This window comes from Oncorhynchus nerka, linkage group LG5 (genome assembly GCF_034236695.1).
Source record: "Oncorhynchus nerka isolate Pitt River linkage group LG5, Oner_Uvic_2.0, whole genome shotgun sequence".
Classification (NCBI taxonomy): domain Eukaryota; kingdom Metazoa; phylum Chordata; class Actinopteri; order Salmoniformes; family Salmonidae; genus Oncorhynchus; species Oncorhynchus nerka.
The window spans coordinates 23048373-23065448 of NC_088400.1; the positions used below are offsets into that span (position 1 = coordinate 23048373).

The window sequence follows — 17076 nt, forward strand, 5'->3', positions numbered from 1 at the left end:
GCCTACACTCTTCATACATTTGGTCCTTTTCCATAAAGATGGTTTTTGGATACAGATGTGAGAGAGTACTTTTCTAACAGTTATTTTGCTAATAGTCCATTGAAATCCATTCATGTACTGATCCTGCCTAATGGTTTGTCCTGTGTTGTGCAGCGTTGTTGGAGAGAGCCACCAGTTCCCAGCCAAACCACTGAGGGAGTCCCAAAGTCGACTGCTGAACAGCGCCCCCTCCTGGACAGAGAACGGGGGAGCAGAGGACAAAGAGAGACGGGGTGAGGGCTCAAATATCTGATGGGAGCCAGGCAAACCCTAAACTTATCTTCATGTCCAGATCCCGGTTCAACCCTAACACTAGCTTCAGGTCCAGATTCTGGTTCAACCCTAACTCTAGCTTCATGTCCAGATCCTGGTTCAACCCTAACTCTAGCTTCATGTCCAGATCCTGGTTCAACCCTAACACTAGCTTCAGGTCCAGATTCTGGTTCAACCCTAACTCTAGCTTCATGTCCAGATCCTGGTTCAACCCTAACTCTAGCTTCATGTCCAGATCCTGGTTCAACCCTAACTCTAGCTTCATGTCCAGATCCTGGTTCAATCCTAACACTAGCTTCATGTCCAGATCCTGGTTCAACCCTAACACTAGCTTCATGTCCACATCCTGGTTCAACCCTAACTCTAGCTTCATGTCCACATCCTGGTTCAACCCTAACTCTGGCTTCATGTCCACATCCTGGTTCAACCCTAAGTCTAGCTTCATGTCCAGATCCTGGTTCAACCCTAACTCTAGCTTCATGTCCACATCCTGGTTCAACCCTAACCCTAGCTTCATGTCCAGATCCTGGTTCAACCCTAACCTTAGCTTCATGTCCAGATCCCGGTTCAACGCTAAACTTAGCTTCATGTCCAGATCCCGGTTCAACCCTAACGCTAGCTTCATTTCCAGATCCCGGTTCAACCCTAACGCTAGCTTCATGTCCAGATCCCGGTTCAACCCTAACGCTAGCTTCATGTCCAGATCCCAGTTCAACCCTAACGCTAGCTTCATGTCCAGATCCCGGTTCAACCCTAACGCTAGCTTCATGTCCAGATCCCGGTTCAACCCTAACGCTAGCTTCATGTCCAGATCCCGGTTCAACCCTAACGCTAGCTTCATGTCCAGATCCCAGTTCAACCCTAACGCTAGCTTCATGTCCAGATCCCGGTTCAACCCTAACGCTAGCTTCATGTCCAGATCCCGGTTCAACCCTAACTTTAGCTTCATGTCCAGATCCCGGTTCAACCCTAACTTTAGCTTCATGTCCACATCCCGTTTCAACCGTAACCCTTGCCATGACTCTAACCCCAGACTTATATCCACTGTTTTTTAAACTTTTAAATGTTGTCTACAAATCATTATTCTAGGACCATTCTCCAATAACTTAATTAACTGTATGCATGCTGTGTTTTTCAGGCACAAGTAACCCAGCAATGGCCATAGAGAATGAAACATAACCACGGTGAGGAATGAAGACTTGTAAGTGAGATCATAGATGAGTTGAAAATAGATCTCAATATTTGAAAAATATTATCCACAAAGCTTGAGGTAAAAACTATATGGTTTATTTATAATGTATCACATAATGCTTATTTCCTTCAACAGGTCTGTGGTGATCCCAGTGTTCAGCGTGCCTATGAGAATGTGCAGTTGTGATATCACCATAACCTGTCATCTTTCTTACCATAACACACTGCTGTAGTTAATTGCTGCTTAGAAGGGCTTAGTTTACTGTTGTTTTTGCTCTCACCAGTATCATTGGAAACAGACGATGTAACATTTGAATCCAACGAAGCATTGTTATTGTTGTTTCTAAAGAAATCATTTAACATGGTGGAAACTGGTTTCCTGAAGGCTGAATATTGAGTATGAGATCAAGTTGTGGCCTCGGAAGATTGAAGTTGCATTCCAATTACTTGCGGTGTTTTTTCAAGTTTGGATCTGAAAAGCATAAGAATAGAATGAGAAGTGTTTTATTTTCACTTTGTATAACAGGTGGTTGGTCTAAGAAGTTACATGTGTATGTGTTCAGTACATCTATATTATTTTAGTAAAGGACCCTTGAAGTATTGTTGTATGATTTGATTATCTTGGACTTCGTCTTCAAATGAGTCTATTTTTACTTGTGTAATGTCTAAACTAGAATGACTAACTTGTATTTGTGATTATTGACAGAAACAGTATAAATATTCCATTTTAATGTAATTTTAGAATTTGCCAATACTTAATCCTAAACCAACATGCAAAGATGTATGATAGTGAATGTTGATTCTATGATTGTATAGACATATTAAGAGTAAAATATGATTTGTGTGTGTGATTATTGGATGAGATATGCAGTGTTAGGCTTTTTATGGCACTGAACATGAAAGAAGTATTGAAGAGATTAACAACCTGTTGTGATTTTTTTTTTAATCCTTCAATTAACTGATGCATGCTTCATACTCAGGATGCTAACCTAACATAAGAAAGTAAATAGTTTCATGTATTATACCAGTTTCTCTCTCTTGGAAACGCGGTAAAATCACTGTTGCATAATAATCATTTGAATAAGGGCTATATTGATATTCTTTGATTTGAAAGGATTCCTGTGTTCCTCTGGCATTGGTGAGGATACCATTGGCTCTTAGACATCACCAATCAGTCTTATTTTTTATGTCAGTGTGCTTGCCATGTCAAGTCTTCCTGTAGTGCTATTTGTCAAACTGCCAGCCAAATATCCTGTTTTTCTCCAGAGGCCTGACACACTGGCCTATGATCTTCAAATCCAAGCCTCGGTTTCAGAATGTTTGCTGCATTCTCAATTCAACTCCATTCAAATATGGAAGTGCTGCAGAAATAATACAGTGATTGCTCCAGCTGTTTCATTCCGTTCTGATTGTACTCCTTTGGTCCTTTTAAATGACATTTTCTGTTTGGAAATGAGTCATCAGCATCAGTTTGCATCAGTTTTCATTTTGGTAAATGGCTCAAATGTATGCAAAACCTTGTCAATCTATATTTTTTTAATACTCTGTGCATGAATGGGGAAAAATACCTTTATGAACATGTGAGGCTATGTACTGTACTGTGATGCCTTATCAGATAAATACAATGATGCCATGTTCAGCCTGTTTATATTGCTATTGACTGTGTACCTTTCTCCCATATCGGTCTCAATAGCCTATAAGGTATATCATTTCAAATATGACTCTTATACAGATTTCAAACTCACTCAAATCAAGTTCTTATATGTTAGAAAAGTTTGAAGCCTTTATTTACAAAAGCTTTAAAAACAATCTCTCGTATATTGCATTTTTTTTCTTTACATATGGAGGGGAGGGGGGGTCTCGTCACATGAAAAGAACCAACCAGTACAATAAATTAAATATTAAAATAACATTTTAAAAAATGTAGCTACTATTAAGGCTAAGTTTGGTGAAAAAAAACAACTTATTTTCATAATAAAGACAGATGTTAAGTGAAAAAAATTGAACTTAGAGAAGGCAACAAAGAGGAGCATACCAGAAAAACGTAGCTTTTCATATAAAATCAAGGATCTGGTTAGGAGCTTTAAAGTGCAAAATTTCTACAGAAAAAGTTTGATAAACTAAAATCCCTTGTTTCTCTTCAAGCGCTTCATGTGAAATCTAAATGAACCAACCAGCCCCTCAACTGCTTTCATAGAAAAAACATGATTTTAAGCACAAACACAAACATCTGGAGATAGGAACTATTGAACCACCAAATTCACCAACCACCTAAAGTAAGAAGCGCTTATGACAAAGAGCTTCCAAAATTATATATATATATATAAATAATGCTTTTGTTCTTCCATTATTCCAGTCGTCGTAGTAATTGACTAGAGCAGACCATCCAGAAAGATCCCAGTGATGATGTCATGACAGCTGTTTATTGGCTTCCTCCTCGTAGGCGTTCCCTGTGCCGTTCTGGACGTATGCAGAGCCTGAACCCAGCCCGTACAAGTGACCACAGTACTTCGCATCGTCGATATGATCCTCAAAGAACATCTAAAAAAAAATATGTGATGTCATCAGATACAATAAAAAGTATACTAGTTTGTAGCTAGGTTTCCACCCAATTGGCGACAGATTGCAGATTTGAGAATATTCAAAGACAATATGTGCATTTTACCATCAGTGGTGTTTCACCAAACAGACTTGTTGCAAAAAAACAAAAACATTGGGGACATAAAATGCACTTTTTCGCTTGAGTTTTCATGTACCGAATAAAAATAAAAAGTTGAATGTGTGTCCATCGATTTTCAACTCTACCAATAGTTGTCACAACTGTTGTGTTAAATGTGCCTACTTTGGTCTTGGCACCTGCGCTCAAGCCAACTGCTCGCAAATACAGTGGCTTATTATGGATAAGAACAAGAATATTTTTATTTGTCAAAAGGCAGTCAAGCATCGATCATCACGTCACCAGAATCAGACCCTAGATATTTATTGGAAAGAGCATCAAGATCACCGTGCATTTTCACCACCCTGTGTCATTTCATCTATAGCCTAATGAAGGGCATGCTTTCCCGAGTTGTAGTGGGAGGACCACACACATCACGTGACTCCAACTTTACTACGATATGATGGTTAATATATTAATATTTGCCCATAAAGGCGTTTCCTCCACCACTTCTCGCATAATTAATTACTGACACAAAAAGATCTTACCATGTCAAACGAACAAATTATCTGTCAGAATTTATAAAATTGTACTGAAACTTCCTGTTTCCATCACAGCTGTCAGGATTTTTTTTAAATACGGTATGATTTTACTCCCATAAAAACTGTGGATGGAAATGTGGTTAGTGAAAGTAGTATTTGTTTATCTCTTTAATACCATCTGGTGGCTCTTTGAAGAAATGCAAGCTGTGAGTCATCTCCCTGTTCTATGATCCATTCACACAAACATCTCAGTACCAACCCTATTCCCTTTATAGGGCACTACTTTGATCTGGGCCCACAGGGCTCTGGTCAGAAGTAGTGAACAATACAGTACCATACAAAAGTTTGGACACACTTCCTTTATTGTTACTATTTTCTACATTGTAAAAATGGGGCGGCAGGTAGCCTAGTGGTTAGAGCGTTGGGCCAGTAACCAAAAGGTTGCTGGATTGAATCCCCGAGCTGACAAGGTAAAAATCTGTTGTTCTGCCCCTCAGTTAACCCACTTTTCCTCGAGCGCCGATCTCAATTACGGCACCTCTCTGATTCAAAGGGGAAAGGTATCCCCCTTTCCCAATAATTTCAGTTGAATGCATTCAGTTGTACAACTGACTAGGTCCCCCTTTCCCAAGAATAGTAGTGAAGACATCAAAACTATGAAATAACACGTTTAATTTAGTTTTAAAAAAGTGTTAAACAAATCAAAATATATTTTATATTTGAGATTCTACAAAGTGGTGCCTCCCTTCTTGCCTAATAATGTTTGTACCATGTTGTTGGTTGTTATTTTCTTAGGTCTCTATGTATGTGTTGTCTCTTGTTGTGATGTGTGTTTTGTCCTGTATTTTTATTTAATTGTTAATTATTTTAATCCCAGCCCCAGCAGGACACCGTTTGGTAAATTGTAAATAAGAATTTGTCCTTAACTGACTTGCCTAGTTAAATAAAGGTTAAATAAAATAAAATGACAGCTTTGCAAAATTGACATTCTCTCAACCAGCTTCATGAGGTAGTCACCTGGAATGCATTTCAATTAACAGGTGTGCCTTGTTAAAAAGTTAATTTCTTTCCTTTTTAATGGGTTTGAGCCAATCAGTTGTTTTGTGACAAGGTAGGGGTGGTGTATAATTGTTTTGTGACAAGGTAGGACTTGGTAAAAGACCAAGTCCATATTATGGCAAGAACAGCTCAAATAAGCAAAGAGAAATTACAGTCTATCATTACTTTAAGACATGGTCAGTCAGTTTCTTCAAGTGCAGTCACAAAAACCATCAAGCGCTATGATGAAACCTGCTCTCATGAGGACGGCCACAGGAAAGGAAGATCCAGAGTTACCTCTGCTGCAGAGGATAAGTTCATTTGAGTTACCAGCCTCAGAAATTGCAGCCCAAATAAATGCTTCACAGAATTCAAGTATCAGACATCTGAACATCAACTGTTCAGAGGAGACTGCATGAATCAGGCATTCATGGTGAAATTGCTGCAAAGAAACCACTACAGTGCCTTGCAAAAGTATTCATCCCCCTTGGCGTTTTTACTATTTTGTTGCATTACAACCTGTAATTTAAATAGATTTTTATTTGGATTTAATTTAATGGACATACACAAAATAGTCCAAATTGGTGAAGTGAAAAAAATGACTTGTTCCATAAAACAAAACATTTAAAAAAAGTAAAAGTGGTGCGTGCATATGTATTCAACCCTTTGCTATGAAGCCCCTAAATATCTGATGCAACCAAATACCTTCAGAAGTCACATAATTAGTTAAATAAAGTCCACCTGTGTGCAATCTAAGTGTCACATGATCTGGCACATGATCTCAGTATATATACACCTGTTCTGAAAGGCCCCAGAGTCTGAAACACCACTAAGCAATGGGCACCACCAAGCAAGCGGCACCATGAAGACCAAGGAGCTCTCCAAACAGGTCAGGGACAAAGTTGTGGAGAAGTACAGATCAGGGTTGGGTTAGAAAAAAACATCAAAAACTTCAAACATCCCACGGAGCACCATTAAAACCATTATTAAAACATTGAAAGAATATGGCACCACAACAAACCTGCCAAGAGGGCCGCCCATCAAAACTCACAGACCAGGCAAGGAACGGCATTAATTAGAGGCCACAAAGAGACCAAAGATAACCCTGAAGGAGCTGCAAAGCTCCACAGTGGAGATTGGAGAATCCGTCCATAGGACCACTTTCCACTCCAGAGCTGGGCTTTACGGAAGAGTGGCCAGAAAAAAGACATTGCTTAAAGAAAAAAAATAAGCAAACACGTTTGGTGTTCGCCAAAAGGCATGTGGGAGACTCCCCAAACATATGGAAGAAGGTACTCTGGTCAGATGAGACTAAAATGTAGCATTTTGGCCATCAAGGAAAATGGTATGTCTGGCGCAAACCCAACACCCCTCATCACCCGAGAACACCATCCCCACAATGACGCATGGTGGTGGCAGCATCATGCTGTGGGGATGTTTTTCCATTGGCAGGGATTGGGAAATTGGTCACAATTAAAGGAATGATGGATGGCGCTAAATACAGGGAAATTCTTGAGGGGAAACCTGTTTCAGTCTTCCAGAGATTTGGACGGAGGTTCACCTTCCAGCAGGACAATGACCCTAAGCATACTGCTAAAGCAATACTCGAGTGGTTTAAGGGGAAACATTTAAATGTCTTGGGTCAAAGCCCAGACCTCAATCCAAGAATCTGTGGTATGACTTAAAGAATGCTGTACACCAGCGGAACCCATTCAACTTGAAGGAGTTGGAGCAGTTTTGCCTTGAAGAATGTCAGTGGCTGGATGTGCCAAGCTTATAGAGACATACCCCAAGAGACTTGCAACTGTAATTTCTGCAAAAGGTGGCTCAACAAAGTATTGACTTTGGGGGCATGAATAGTTACGCACGCTCAGGTACTCTGTTTTTGTCTTACTGCTTGCTTGTTACACAAAAAATATTTTGGATCTTGAAATTGTTAAGCATGTTATGTAAATAAAATGATACAAACCCCCCAAGAATCTATTTTAATTCCAGGTTCTTAGGCAACAAAATAGTAAAAATGCCTAGGGGAGGTGAATACATTCACAAGCCACTGTACTTAAGAATATCAATAAGAAGAAGAGACATGCTTGGGCCAAGAAACACGAGCAATGGACATTAGGCCGGTGGAAATCTGTCCTTTGGTCTGATGAGTCCAAATTGGAGATTTTTGGTTCCAACCGCCGTGTCTTTGTGAGACACAGAGTAGGTGAACGGATGTACTCCGCATGTGTGGTTCCCACTGTGGAGCATGGAGGTGTGATGGTGCTTTGCTGATGACACTGTCAATGAATTATGTATAATTCAAGGCACACTTAACCAGCATGGCTACCACAGCATTCTGCAGCGATACACCATCCCATCTAGTTTGGCTTAGTGGGACTATCATTTGTTTCTCAACAGGACAATGACCCAACACACCTCCAGGCTGTGTAAGAGCTATTAAACCAAGGAGGAGAGTGACGGATTGCTGCATCAGATGACCTGGCCTCCACAATCACCCGACCTCGACCCAATTGAGATGGTTTGTGATGAGTTGGACCGCAGAGTGAAGGAAAAGCAGCCAACAAGTGCTCAGCATATGTGGGAACTCCTTCAAGACTGTTGGAAAAGCATTTCTCAAGAAGCTGGTTGAGAGAATGACAAGAGTGTGCAAAGCTGTCATCAAGGCAAATGGTGGCTACTTTGAATAATCTAAAATATATTTTGATTTGTTTAACACTTTCTCTTTTGGTTACTACATGACTCCATATGTGTTATTTCATAGATGTGATATCTTCACTATTATTCTACAAAGTAGAAAATAATAAAAATACATTTAAACCCTTGAATGAGTAAGTAGTGTGTCATAACTTTTGACTGGTACTGTATATTGAATAGGGTTCCATTTGGGACACATACATGGACAGAGTACCTCTCTCATCTTGAAGAATGCCATGCCTGTCAGTAGTGAGTCTGAGCCAGCTTGGTGCTGGGGGCCAATCCTCTCCAGCTCCAGCTGTTCTGCCACTTCCTGTAGCCCACCCTGTCAATCAAACTCCGCCCTGTCACTCACAGATTCTGCTAATCTAGCCATCTGGCCATGTCTATAATGCATTTAAAGGCTATCGATTAAGACTTGTGGCCTAGTTAGCTCTCTGAAAACTCATTGATTACAAAGCTGAGTAATACTTTAACTGTTATGATGTGCTGAAGTTACCTTGAGGTTTTTGCAGCTCTTCATGAGGTACTTGACATCATATATGATGGGGAAGAACAGGCGAAGGATCTCAAAGAAGTCCACTTCCTCTTCGGGCAGGTTAGAGTTGGACAGAATCTTGATCAGATAGCCAAAGTCATAGCCACTGCAAACAGAAAAATAAACCAAATGCTTCTTAGGTCTAAGATGATTGATTTTAACAATGGTCAAGACTGCACCAGATGTGACAAATAACATACATGTGTGGTTAGAATCTGGATCTGATAAGATGGCGCCGAAAAGGATGGCTGAAGTTTTACATGCTCCTAACCAACTGTGCTATTTTGTTAGTTTTTGCGTTGTTTGTAACTTATTTTGTACATAATGTTGCTGCTACCGTCTCTTATGACCGAAAATAACTTCTGGACATCAAAACAGCGATTACTCACCACGAACTGGAAGAAACTTTTTCCTTTAATGAGTCCGACAAGAAGGATATTCCGCTTTCCCGGGAACAGGCCCAAATGTCATCATTTGTGTGAAGAAAAGACGGAGGAAAACAGGGCGCAGGCCGGGCTGCCTTCTGAGAATCTGTAGGCGAGCGAGTAAACTCCCACTGCCATCCGTTCTATTTGCAAACATGCAATCATTGGAAAATAAAATTGATGACCTACGATTATCCTACCAACGGGACATAAACAAATGTAATATCTTATGTTTCATAGAGTCGTGGCTGAACGAAGACACGGATAATATAGAGCTGGCATAATATTCCATGCACCGGCAGAACAGAGAAGAGGCTACGTCTGGTAAGACGAGGGGTGGGGGGGTGTGTCTTTTTGTCAAATAACAGCAGGTGCGCAATGTCTAGTATTAAAGAAGTCTCGAGGTATTGCTCGCCTGAGGTAGAGTACCTTGTGATAAGCTGACGACTACACTATTTACCAAGAGAGACCTCATCTATATTATTCGTAGCCATCTATGTACCACCACTAACCGATACCAGCAGTAATAGCTCACTCAACCAACTCTATAAGGCCATAAGCAAACAGGAAAATGCTCATCCAGAAGCGGCGCTCCTAGTGGCCAGGGACTTTAATGCAGGCAAACTTAAACCAGTTTTACCACATTTTTACCAGCATGTCACGTGCAAACAAAAAAAAAAAAAAAAAAAACTCTAGACCACCTTTACGCCACCCACAGAGATGCATAAAAAGTCCTCCCCCGCCCTCCAGCTTACAAGCTAAAACTAAAGCTTACAAGCAAAAACAAAAGCCGGAAGTACCAGTGACTCGCTCAATACGGAAGTGGTCAGATGACGCGAGGACTGTTTTGCTAGCACAGACTGGAATATGTTCCAGGATCCATCCAATGGCATGGAGGAGTATGCCACCTCAATCATCGGCTTCATCAATAAGTGCATCGATGACGTCATCCCCACAGTGACCGTACGTACATATCCCAATCAGAAATCATGGATTACAGGCAACGTCGAGCTAAAGGCTAGAGCTGCCGCTTTCAAGGAGCTGGACACAAATCCGGAAGCTTACAAGAAATCCTGCTATGCCCTCAGACGAACCATCAAACAAGCAAAGCGCCAATACAGGACTAAGATTGAATCCCACTACACCGGCTTTGACACTCGTCGGATGTGGCAGAGCTTGAAAACTATTACGGACTACAAAGGGAAACCCAGACGCGAGCTGCCCAGTGATGCGAACCTAGCAGACGAGCTAAATGCCTTTTATGCTTGCTTCAAGGCAAGAAACACTGAATCATGCATAAGAGCACCAGCTGTTCTGGATGACTGTGATAACGCTCTCGGCAGCCGATGTGAGCAAGACCTTTAAACAACATTCACAAAGCCATAGGGCCAGATGGATTACCAGAACGTGTACTCAAAATATGCACGGACCAACTGGCAAGCGCTTTCACTGACATTTTCAACCTCTCCCTGACCGAATCTGTAATACCTACATGTTTCAAGCAGAACACCATAGTCCCCGTGCCCAAGGATTACCGCCCCATAGCACTCACGTTGGTAGCAATGAATTGCTTTGAAAGGCTGGTCATGACTCACATCAATAGCATCCTCCCGGATATCCTAGACCCACTGCAATTCGCATTCCACCCCAACAGATCCACAGATGACACAATCGCAATCCACACTGCCCTTTCCCACCTGGACAAAGGAACGCCTATGTGCGAATGCTGTTCATTGACTACAGCTCAGCATTCAACACCATAGTGCCCACAAGCTCATCATTAAGGTAAGGACCCTGGGACTAAAAACTTTCCTCTGAAACTGGATCCTGGACTTCCTGACGGGACACCCACGGGTGGAAAGGGTAGGCAGAAACACATCTGCCACGCTGATCCTCAACACTGGGGCCCCTCAGAGGTGTGTACTTAGTCCCCTCCTGTACTCCCTGTTCACCCACGCCCGCCATGGCCAAACACAACTCCAACACCATCATTAAGTTTCTTGACGACACAACAGTGGAAGGCCTGATCACCGACAAAAATGACACCCCGTAAAGGGAGGTCAGAACTGGCATTGTGGTGCCAGGACAACAACCTCTCCCTCAATGTGAGCAAGACAAAGGAGCTGATCGTGGACTACAGGAAAAGGCGGGCTGAACAGGCCCCCATTAACATCGACGGGGCTGTAGTGGAGCGGGTCGAGAGATTCAAGTTCCTTGGTGTCAACATCACCAACGAACTATCATGGTCCAAACACACCAAGACAGTCCTGAAGAGAACACGAAAAAACATTTTCCCCCTCAGGAGACTAAAAAGATTTGGCATGGGTCCCCAGATCCTCAAAAAGTTATCCAGCTGCACCGTCGAGAGCATCCTGACCAGTTGCATCACCGCCTGGTATGGCAACTGCTTGGCATCTGACTGTAAGGCATTACAGAGGGTAGTGCGTACGACCCAGTACATCACTGGGGCCAAGCTTCCTGCCATCCAGGACCTATATAATAAGCTGTGTCAGAGGAAAGCCCATAAAATTGTCAGAGACTCCAGTCACCCAAGTCATAGACTTTTCTCTGCTACCGCATGGCAAGCGGTACCGGAGCGTCAAGTCTAGGACCAAAAGGCTCCTTAACAGCTTCTACCCCAAAGCCATAAGACTGCTGAACAATTAATTCAATGGCCACCAGACTATTTACATTGATATCCCCCCCTCTCCATTTGTTTTGTGCACTGCAGCTAATCACTATTTATTATCTATGCAGTCACTTCACCCCAACCTACATGTACAAATGACCTCAACTAACATCTACCCCCACACATTCATGTTCCTTTTTATTATTTTTTACTTTAGTTAATTTGGCAAATATTTTTTTACTATTCTTGAACTGCACTGATGGTTAAGGGCTTGTAAGTAAGCATTTCACTTTAAGGTCTACACTTGTTGTATTCGGCGCATGTGACAAATAAAGTTTGATTTGATTTTAAATGGCCTACCTGTGGAAAGAAAGCCACTTGACGCCCTCACAGAGCACCACCCCTGAGGTCATGAGCAGTTCAGCCAAGTACAATGTCTCGATCCCCTCCTCCTCGTGCTTCTTGAACTGGATGCCTGATGTTGTCAAGAGCTCGATGGAGTCCTGTGCATACATGTCCTCCCTGACGACGGAAAGGGAGACACCTGTCACACTCACACCTAGGCTACACATTTATAACAGGGTTTCTTAAACTGTGGGTCGGGACCCGAAGTGGCTCCTGGGCATGTGAGAGGTGGGTCGCGAGTCATGAGAATATATCTATATTAACACAATTTCTTCTTAATTTGGGTAGTTGGAACAAGATATGGGTCACAGGAAGATAGTACATTTATATATTTTGTGTCAAGAGCCGAAAAAGTTTAAGAACCCCTGAATTATATCAATGAATGTAATGGCTATAAGAACAAGGGGTACACTAAGCATGACAAAGTTGTTGTTGCTGTGTAAGTGGATGCAGTCCAACTTTATATATATATATCTTCTTCAATGTCTGAGACTGCTGATAAGCCTTTAGGTTTTACTTACACAATAGAAACAAGTTACATGTAAACAACAAAATACTACTCAAAACACTGTCTTCAGTGCCTCACTAAAACAGTACCTGCGATATGCTCGAAAGCATTTATGAAATATGTCAATATAAACATTTGAAAAATGACTTGAGGCACTAGGAGAAAAGCAAGTCAATTAGCTTGTTGAGAAAGTAAGCAGCTCATGTGACAGGTGCAGCCTATTTGGTGGCTCAAGTGAAAGTCTTGGCCACATGGTTTCTAAACAATCTTGGTCACATTGTCCTTTACCTGAATGGTGTGCAGGCAGTGCAGCTTCAGTGTGACAACGTTCAGTCCTGTATGGAGGTCCTGAACTAGCTCTGGTCCAGGGCGTTCAATGTGGCTTGCTGACATTGAGCCTTCAAATGGCCTGGCCCAGAACTAGTCATGAGCGTGACCCTGATTGTGTGCAGTATCAACACTGAACATAGGCCTGTTCTTGCCTTGGTTTCATACATCATATGAGCAGGTTTTTTTGTGCCTTTGCCCATCAGTCCAGACATGTAAACTAGTCAAACTCCATACTACAATAATATCACCTCAATAACAGACTACATCAAATGGACTTCCTTTTTGTAGTTAACTTTAATGCAGAAATCTCAAGTTATAAAAATGTAATTCCTCAAGAAAGTACCGTACAATACATATAAACATTACAATCATCTTTAAAACCTTTCATGGTAGAAACAAAAAGGTTCTTCCTTTTCTCCTAGTGCCTCCAAAGAGCCGTTGCTATGAAACTACACCTGTTCTGTAGGTGCTGTACAAGAGGCAGGTCATATAGCTGAGTTCTCTAAAATGGGCAAGTCAAGTCTTGATACAAGACATGAAAATTAGTTGAACATTGATAGACATAGAAAGGGGAACGCTTACGTGAGGTTAAACTTAAAATTGAACTGCCATGTTGAAGTTCCCGGTGGATATTCACCCTGTTCATTCATAAAGGTAAGGCCCAGCTGGATAATCTTTAGCAAGTCTACATTACATCGCAGTAACTGGTACTGGTAGTCAGCATTGCTTCTGAACTCTCCAATCGGTCTCGCAACTACACCTGGAAACTCTGTGTCCTATGAACAGAACACAAAGCAATAGAGAAGGCAGAAATGGAGCAGCAGCACAATGTTCAGCAAATATCTGTCAGTGTCAACCAAGATGCCTTTAATCAGAACTCTTCATAACTTACCATGGCAATGTAGTTGTATTTTCTAATGACCTGGCGGATCCTTTTGAGTTCTTCATCCAGGTTGTCAGCCCAAACCTCACATATTCTTTGGCTATGATCCACAGTAGCCGCGGGCATAGTGCCAGCTCTACAAGCAAGGCATCAAAAACAAACAAACAAACTCTCAATCGAGAAAATGACCATGGAATTGTGGTCCTTCTTTATTTGTTTGACCTGGAGATAAACAACAAACAATGTCCGGTTACACAATAACCCTGTGAGATTTCTTGCCACATACTCGATGGTTACATTAAAACATCTAGCTAACGTTAACTAGATTTGACAGAATTACAGACATCTAACGTTAGCTAGCTAATATACTGTGTAACATACTCCCTATGCTAGATAGCTAATGCTGTAGCTAACAATCTTGCTGTTAGGAGGACTTTACTATGCTTTGATGTTATTGGGGCAAATAACTGGCTAGCTACTTTTTTAGCAGGCTGTGATGACAGGCACCCATCTAGTTATCGAACTGAGCTAACTTACCTGTCCCACTAGCTAGTTAGCTAGCAGTTCACTAGCTAATTAGCTAGGAGTCTGCTAACCTTAAGAGTGGGGACAGGATGCGTTTCTCTTCAGATACAATGATATCACAGTGTTTCATCGCCTCTTATAATGCCCAACCCTAGCACCTGTCAGCTACCATTAGCCAGCTGGCTAAAATATGTGGCTGGATAGCAAATCTAGCTAACCAACTCCTAATAGGGCTTGAATTTCAACCTTCCCGACTTAGTGTTCGCTAAATAAGGGTTGTGCAATTACAAGTGAACAGTTAAAAAACTCCCAATTACCTTGTTTAAAAACGGTCAGGGCCTTTTAACTAACTTTTAAACAGTTTTATATTCCAAATACCGACAGTCATTGATATCAACCCACAGCTGCCACCTCTGAACTTCCATTACGTCATCACGCACACCGTGACGTCACGAACGTATACACGTTGGCCTTTGGAGTCCAAGGACGGGGGCGTATTCATTACGCCGATTCTGTTCCGAAACGTTTGTTAAACGGAACGAAATGGGCGGGACTTACCTGAATTTGTCCAATAGAACGTCTCGTTTTAGTTTGCAACTGTAATACACCCCTGGTTCCTTTTCGTCACTACGTCTTCTTCTAGGTTTATTGGCAGACTACACCCCAACATTTGTCTGGCCGCCTCCTAGTGTGCAGGTTGAAAAAATGTACATTGTGGGGGTGGGCAAAAATATCCATACAGAGCAGGGCCATAACTACCAGGGGAGAACGACTCAACCTTCGCATTGACGATTTCAAGCTGAAGGCCGTCCACGGTACTGCAGGCATTGTTTCCAGAAAACAGGATCCCCATTATACTAACTAAGCATTTAGTTGGATGATGTATACAAGGAGTAGGCAACCCTGGTACAGCATGTGGGAGAAGTCAGAGCTCAGTAATTGAGTTGGAGGGGTATTCAGGTGGATTTTTCCCATGCGTATGGGTAAATACCACCTTCCCACTTAGTTATGAACGTAGCATAAGCAAGCAGAAAATATCCATCAAAAACTTGAATGTTGAATCAACTTTCATAAATATACTTTTTGTTTATTTAATGCACCAGTCCTCTTATAGCTTTAGTGGTCTTTTCTAGTGAACTTTTAACACAATCAAATCAATTCATTTACAAATTAACTAAATAAAAATAAATATTTATGTTGTAATATTCCTTTGAAATAGGATATAGATAGGACATATTATGTATATTCTTTATACAAATAAAACAACATGCAATGCTTACAATAGCAGTATATATTATTCCACAAGACATTCAGTACCTGTGCTTTGACAGTGAAACCTAAGCTGTTGGGTGAGATGCACAAAGCTACTCTCCTCCCTGTGTGTCCGTCCCCTAGTACTAGCATGCCAATATCTCCACATGCTACAGCCTGCTGGGTTGGTTCAGTAGCTTCGTGAGTTACAGCATGCACAATGAGCCCAGTGAACCAGATGGACTGGCTTTGGTTATAAAACTACACTAAATTAGGAGAGGTTTACTGCATGAGTATAATGACAAATTTGGCATTTGATATCATGTTTTGGTTTACAGTGCACTTGAAAGATTTTTAGTCCAAATTGAATTTTTAAATATATTATTATCATATTACACATTTGCATAAATATATAACATTAAATATTTTATTTAGTTGTAAAGGCTCTGACGAAATCCATTCATTGTTGTAGCTAACTTCTTAAGTATGGAATACCATAAACCACATGAAAAGTAAAAACTCTACACAAATAACACACATACAGATCAGATCCACTTGTCATTTCACTGACTAATCATTCCCAACAGTTAGTCAGTTTATAATACCCATTGCGCAATTGCCCATTAAAGTGCACCTCTCTTCCCTCTGACAACATTAATGTCACTACTGCTCAGGCAGCAGAGTAGGCAGCCTCATCAGGGTCCTTGGCACTGTCCTCACTTGGCGGGGAGCTGAGGTCTGCTATGCCCGACTCCTGGTCATCACTGTTGGTGGAGAGGTCTGGGTCGGACGGTTTGCGGCGCTCCCCTGGTCGGGGGAGGATCAGAAGACTGCTCTCTGGCCCCATCTGCTGGCAGGGTGATGAACTGAGGAAGTCTCCCAGTCCGCTGTAGTCCCCTGGGGTGTTGGCCAAACCCAGGCAGCTCTCTGAGGGGGGAGAGGCCCACACCGCGTGGCTCCTATCCAACGTGTTAGTTTTTGTCTGGATGCTCTTCCCCTGCTCCTTCTCCAACATGGCTATTTTCTAGGGTGGATAACACTACATAATATTAGAAAAAAAACTAAGACAAGAACAGCGACTTCAATCAAATGGTCCTGGTCAAAAGTAGTGCACCAAATAGGAAATAGAGTGTGATTTGGGAC

General features: G+C 41.7%; 3 protein-coding genes across 10 annotated transcripts in view; 1 reads left to right on the plus strand and 2 right to left on the minus strand.

Annotated features, from left to right (window-relative positions):
- Positions 1 to 3142, plus strand: part of zdhhc2 (zinc finger DHHC-type palmitoyltransferase 2) — a 27773-nt gene extending 24631 nt beyond the window's left edge. For 3 of the 4 annotated variants that reach the window (XM_029659378.2, XM_065018465.1, XM_029659380.2), the window contains 3 exons: positions 154 to 272; positions 1451 to 1496; positions 1640 to 3142. In XM_029659378.2, the coding sequence (XP_029515238.1) occupies positions 154 to 272; positions 1451 to 1491 (160 nt within the window). In that variant the 3' untranslated portion in view covers positions 1492 to 1496; positions 1640 to 3142. Of the gene's footprint in view, positions 1 to 153; positions 273 to 1450; positions 1514 to 1639 lie in introns of all 4 variants that reach the window. The other variant, XM_029659379.2, reaches the window with a different exon arrangement.
- Positions 3143 to 3727: 585 nt separating this feature from the next.
- cnot7 (CCR4-NOT transcription complex, subunit 7) lies at positions 3728 to 15130 on the minus strand. Of its 4 annotated transcripts, none has more exons than XM_029659382.2 (7): positions 15000 to 15128; positions 14167 to 14293; positions 13857 to 14050; positions 12392 to 12553; positions 8939 to 9083; positions 8654 to 8764; positions 3728 to 4044 (listed from the first exon to the last, which is right to left on the minus strand). In XM_029659382.2, exons 2-7 carry the CDS (start codon positions 14281 to 14283, stop codon positions 3913 to 3915), a joined length of 861 nt encoding a protein of 286 aa, XP_029515242.1. In that variant the 5' UTR covers positions 14284 to 14293; positions 15000 to 15128; the 3' UTR covers positions 3728 to 3912. The 4 variants fall into 4 exon arrangements, with proteins under 4 accessions (XP_029515242.1, XP_029515241.1, XP_029515244.1 ...); XM_029659381.2 differs by having other exon boundaries at positions 14167 to 14379; XM_029659383.2 differs by having other exon boundaries at positions 3952 to 4044; positions 8641 to 8764; positions 14167 to 14379; positions 15000 to 15130.
- Positions 15131 to 16297: 1167 nt separating this feature from the next.
- The window catches only part of mtmr7a (myotubularin related protein 7a), a 36250-nt gene continuing 35471 nt past the window's right edge, over positions 16298 to 17076 (minus strand). Inside the window, exon 14 of one of the 2 annotated variants that reach the window (XM_029659385.2) lies at positions 16298 to 16957. In XM_029659385.2, coding sequence (XP_029515245.1) covers positions 16604 to 16957 — 354 coding nt within the window. In that variant the 3' untranslated portion in view covers positions 16298 to 16603. Of the gene's footprint in view, positions 16973 to 17076 lie in introns of both variants that reach the window. The other variant, XM_029659386.2, reaches the window with a different exon arrangement.